The sequence below is a fragment of the Pteropus medius genome, unplaced genomic scaffold (assembly GCF_902729225.1).
Source record: "Pteropus medius unplaced genomic scaffold, Ma_sr-lr_union100, whole genome shotgun sequence".
Lineage (NCBI taxonomy): Eukaryota > Metazoa > Chordata > Mammalia > Chiroptera > Pteropodidae > Pteropus > Pteropus medius.
In genome coordinates this window covers 4,791,136-4,797,135 of record NW_024342471.1, presented here as the reverse complement: position 1 = coordinate 4,797,135, position 6,000 = coordinate 4,791,136, and the positions used below count along the sequence as shown (strand labels likewise).

At 39.1% G+C, this 6,000-nt stretch overlaps 1 protein-coding gene across 3 annotated transcripts in view; it reads left to right on the top strand.

Moving 5' to 3' along the window:
• Positions 1-2,053: 2,053 nt before the first annotated feature.
• Positions 2,054-6,000, top strand: part of LOC120603478 (signal-regulatory protein beta-1-like) — a 26,152-nt gene continuing 22,205 nt past the window's right edge. For 2 of the 3 annotated variants that reach the window (XM_039863914.1, XM_039863916.1), the window contains exon 1: positions 2,054-2,218. In XM_039863914.1, the coding sequence (XP_039719848.1) occupies positions 2,149-2,218 (70 nt within the window). In that variant the 5' untranslated portion in view covers positions 2,054-2,148. The remainder of the gene's footprint in view (positions 2,219-6,000) is intronic. The other variant, XM_039863913.1, reaches the window with a different exon arrangement.

Genomic DNA, 6,000 nt, shown 5'->3' with positions numbered 1-6,000 from the left:
CATATATCGAGTTGCCTTAAATATGTGGTTCTTTTTATGAGCTTTCTGTTCCATTGAGCTACTTGTCTTTGTCTTTTTGTCAGAACTACCTGGTTTTAATTATGATAGCTTTATAATATGTTTTCATACCTCTTTTGGGAAACTCTTCACCCCTTTCATTGCTTTCAAAACTATGTGCTCCTCTTTGCCCAAATGCACTTTAGAATCACTTTGTCAAGTTCTACAAAAAAATCTTTAGGAATTATTATTTGATTGCATTCAACTTATATATCAATTGGGGCAAATTGATATCTTTCAACACTGAGTTTTCACTCATGTACATGATAATTTTTATATATTTAGGCTTTCTTTTATGACTTTCAATGAACAATTTTACAGGTATTTTTCCCTCATAATTGTCTTATGCATCCCTAATAGAGCCACTTTTAACACTTTCTAGTTTATGCAATTAAAAAAAAATTATTATTACTGTTACCAGTGGTTTTTGACTACAGTTTGAGATGGCAATTGAGTTTTGATCATCAATCTTAAAGCCAGCAAGCTCATAAAACTCTTACTAGTGCTAAGAGTATAGACATTCTTCTTATTTGCAACACTTACAACATTAATTATCTAGAATTGATTCCTACCTTTATCAAAGTTTCCTATGCACATGCTCTGATAGTCAAATAATTCTACAAGTTCTACATATGAAAATTGCAGTCTCCCTAACCTCCCGCCACTTTCCACCCCCTGGAAGTAACCTTCTTCAGCTCTTTAACTGATTATTTTAGATTTTGCTGTCATACTTCATATAGCATGCTTATATTTCTACTTCTTGATTTCTCACATGTAGGCTTTATTATTGACTCCCCACAATGGATGGGAACATAGGTTGGTTACTCCTGACCTCATGACACACATGTCCACTTTCTATTCCACATCACCTTAATCTCATTATATTATAATTTTGGATAACGTAATAGTCAATGTTTATGATATTATGACCTTGAGATTGGCATTTACAGCAGAATCTTGTAACATTCCAGCTTTGTAGGTGTATTTTTGTGTAACCACCCCTGTGATGAAGATGTAAAACAACCCCATGGCTTCAGAAGTCTCTCTGTGCTAGCCCTTTAGAGTGACCCCATCCCCACCATACCTGACCTTTGCAAATGCCAGTCTGATCTCTAGACTATAGTTTCCAGAATGTTATATGAATGGAATCATACAATATGTTATGTTTTGAGAATGACTTTGTTCACTTCGCACAATGTGTCCAGGAAACTTACAAGTTGTTGCACATGTAAATAATTCATTTCTTATTATTGCTTAGAAGAAATTCCATCTGCGAATGCACCACAACTTATTTAACCGTTCACTTATTATTAGACATTTATATTATTTTTGATTTTTTGCTATTACAAAGAAAGATGCACAGGATTTTGTGTGGACATGAGTCTTCATTTCTATGAGATACATGCCTGGAAGTAATTATAAGCCAGGTCCTCTCCTGAAAGAAGTCAGGAAATATTCCTTTTGTGGAATGGAGGCACAAACAAATTCTGAGATCCACACTGCACTATGCATGTAGGCTAAGTTTTACCAGCTCCATCAAAAAAGTGTTTGTAGCGGAGTCATTTCAGGAGCAGGCATGGTTCCATTTCAACACTGAGCAGACCCTGCTGATCCCTAGTCCTTCTTCCATCTGAGTATCTCTTGATCTCGTGCAGATGAGGCCTAAGCTGGCCACATCCTAGGGTCCTGGGTGTGGGAGTTTAAGACAGAGCCCACAATCACAGACCCTTCCTGGCCTAGGTTCCCAAATGGAGCATCACCATAAAAACCTCAGATGGGGTGAGGGGCCCTGGAGAGAAGAAGCCACGGGTCAGGAGGGAGTATGACTTCCTGTAGGCCTGTCTAAGTCTCTCTGAAATTATAAGATAAACAACTCAACTTTGTAATCACCTTCACTGCCTGATTCTATTTCACAATCTAAAAGCAGGAAATGTCTAGCATCTAGAAGCAAGCTACTGACTCACAGCTATTTCACCCCATCTTAGGCCCTTCCTCTTAAATCATGGGAGGCAGGGCTTCACTCCCCTCACAGAGCAGAGTCCGGATTTTCCAGCACACATTTGAACAGAGCAGGCTCCTTAGTTGTCCAGGATGCCTGTCTCTGCCCCCTGGACCCACCCTCCTCTTTGCCTGCTGCTGATTCTACTGCTGGGACTCACAGGTGAGCACTCCTTGGAATAAAATCCCCTCTCCATGCCCCTGGACCTTCTCCTGTCCCTCGACTTTTAGGGCCTCATAGTAAACAAGAGTGAGCCATCCAGGGCTGCCACAGAAGAACAATACTGGGTGTTATCTGAAAGCATGAAATCAGGGGTCTGAGTAATTTTCTGTGGATTCAGTGCCTGAACCAGGTTACCAGAGGCACCAAAACAATGATGCTTCAAAGCGTAACAGTGACATTCGTATGTGTATTAACTCATCTAATCCTCACAATACCCCTGTATGATGTGCGACAACTCTTATCCCAGATTTGCAGATGGGGAAACTGAAGCAGAGAGACTAACTTGTCCAATGTCACTTACCTAAGGCAGTGGTTCAGCCACATTCCTTTTAGACCGATCAGTTCTAGAGTTCATTCTTTAACCATGTTATGCTGTTTGGCTTCTCTACAGTGAAGCAAAGAAAAGAAAGTCTTTATTCGTCAAGTCACTCAGAGTCAGCAGAGTTAAAATTGTGCTGTGTACTCATGAACTTTTGTTAATGATGTGTTGAATAGTTCCTATGTGCCATTGTTTTTACTGAGCATTTAATGTGTATTATACTTTCATTTAATCCTAAAAACAACCTCTATACCAGCATGTTAGACCACACTTTTATATATATTTGTGAATGTATGTATCTATGTGTGAGTATGTGCATTAAGTGGGTGTGAGGAAGTGCGCACACAGGCACACACAGGATTTTTGAAATGTCTTTCTTTATTGTTTCTTCAAATCATTTTCAGTCCACATGAAATGTACATGAACAGATGTTTAGATCTCTGTCTCTCAAACACGTTCTTTTTTTCCACTTCTCAAAATTACCACTTACCCTCCCACTAACTTAAGACAAAGTTCTCTCTTCATAAAATGAGTAGAATTGTGTGCATTAATATCCTGTTCCTCATCCATACTGGATAAAGGTGAAGAGGAAAAAAAGGGGGTAAAAGACACAGAGACTCCTTCCTGTATGATCTGTATCTGCAATTGCATCCATGTATATATGTAATCATATTTGTATATCTATATCGATGACATCTATATCTATATAAATATCTATACCTATATCCGTATCTGTATCCATATCTGTCTGTATCTGAATCTATATTCATCTAATATTGGTTGAAGATTCAAGGCTTCAGGAAAATAATGAGTAATGACTTTTCAATTTCTTGAACACCCACCATGTGCAGATGCTGTAGGAAATGCCCAGTGCTGTTTACTCATATGACCATTATATCCAAGATAGATCCTCTTTTCATCCTTCCCTACATGTAGGAAACCAAACTGGAAGCACAGAGAGGTTCAAGGTCACTCAATGGTAAATGGTAGAGCGATGATCTGAACTCGGTTCTAGACTTCATGGGTTTAACCATTGCTTATCTCAAATGCCTGTGGCCCCACTTGTATCCCATGAGGTTTCTGCTGCTTCTGCAAATGGAGATGGGGGAGGATGGAGTGTGGGGAAGGGTGAGTGTGGGTATCAGGCTGTGTGCTTTTTTTTGCGGTTCTTCTGCTTCCTTAATATGCACAACATCCTTTTGCTTTTCACCAAGTCATCTCCATGAGAAATTCAGTTCTGTGGTAATTTTCAAAGAGTCTCAGTGAGCTATTGTGCTGGGCAATTCAAACGCCATACAAAAACTTCCTGCATATGTACTACATGCCAGAAACTGTACCATTACCTTGGGGTGTACTGGTGAATAAAAGAGACAAAGTAGCTGCCCTCATGAAGCTTATTATCTAGTGGGGGAAATGAGAGTAAACAATAGACATCATATGGTATGTTTAAAAAGTGATAAGTGTAAGAAAAAAATTAAAGTATTGCTGGATAAGAGAATTGGGGGAATTTGTAAGGTACAATGTCTTTTAGACAGGGTAGTCTGGATGGGCATCATTGAGAATGGGAAGTTTGAGCGAAGACAAAAAGAGGGTTGGGAGAGAGCCATGTGGTGAGATGGGGGAAGAGCCTTCCTGAGAGCAAACAGCAGGTGCAAGGGCCCTGAGACTGGAATCGTCCTCTTGTGTTCAGGGATTTAAGCATTTGCTCTGAGTGGAAAGGTTGCCATTGCAAGATTTTGAAGAAAGAAGCGCCATGGACAGACATGAGTTTTAAATTATTCTAGCATTTGGTTGATAATAGACTCGCAGGACAAAGAGAGAGAAGCCAGAGCATTTAAGAGGTCATTGCATTTATGCAAGCAAAAAAGTGCCTTGCATCAGGACAAAATCTAGTAGAGAGGGGAAAGATGGAGACTTGAGTCATGAGAAAGTGAAGCCACTGAATTTCCTGATGCATAGGATTTGGGAGAGCAAGAAGCAAGGTCTTTGGGACCCGAGTACCTGAAAGATTAAAGGTACCACAGCTGTGAAATAGAGGGCCATGGGAAAATTAGGACTTAAGTTTTATACATGTTAACAGCGAAATATTGATTTCCAACCAAGAAAAATGTGAGTGGACAGTTGAACAAGCAAATCCACAGTTTAGGGGAAAGCCTTCGACCAGAGATGTAAATGAGAATTACAGATACACAGATAGCAGAGTTGTTGCCATTTCCTGTTCCTCTCAACCTTCTGATTCCTCTTCTCTCTTCCCTTATTTTTTCCCTCCAGTATCCCTTCGAGGTTCATTCCTACTGCTTCCCATTTTTGTCTTCTCAGTTCCTCATCTCTAATCATATGCAGACTTAAAACCCAAACCATGGATGTTCTTGGCACCAAAGGACCTGCCCTGTGACAGTGTGTGGCCTCCTTAGGAGGCATGTCTAGTTACAAGTGCTGCTAAATAAAATTTTGCCCCTGCAGTTAAACAGTTGGCTCAATGGTAAACTCATGTCCTTTCAACTCATAACTCATTGTCCAAACATGGTGAACAACCACAATTCTTTTAAAAACCCAAGTTCCTTGTCTGATGTTTCCTTGCTTGTTTCTCATGATTCTATCTTCCCATACCAGTGCAGGCTCTCAAATCTACCAGCATAAGGTTAATCTTTTTATCTTTAGTCATTTAGTCCAATTTAAACCTCTACTTGGCACCATATTCATGTTTTAAAACACATATTTTTGTGGTAAAACATACAAAATGTATAATTTACAATTTTAACCACTTTTAGGGATACAGTCAGTGGAGTCAAGTCCACTCACAAGGTTGTGTAACCATAAGCACTAAACACTGCCAGAACTTTTCAACATCCTCGGCAGAAATTCTATACCCATTAAAAGTAAATCCCCGTTCTTCCTTCCACCCCAGCACCTGGTAACTTCTATTCTACTTTTAGTATCTATGAATTTGACTTTTCTAGGATCTTCAGATAGGTGAACATATTTGTCCATTTCTATTTGTCATTTTTCACTTAGCATATTATTTTCAAGGCCATTCCATGTTATAGGACCTATCAGAATGTCATTGCTTTCTCCGGCTGAGTAATATCTTATTATGTGTATATACATACCATATTTTCTGTATTTATTCATGCGCCGATGGATATTTGAATTGTTTCTACTACCTCTGGGTATTGTGAACTGCTGCTATGAACATTGATGTACGAGTTGAATCCTTGTCTGAATTTGGGAAAGGTATATACCTCAGAGTCAAATTGTTGGATATATGGTATGATTAAGTATTTAAGAAACCACCATTGTTTTCAACAGTGGCTGCACTGTATTTACATTTCTAGCAGGAATACGCAAGGGTTTCAATTTCTTCACATCTTTGCCAACATTTATTTTCTCTTTTTACTTTTTT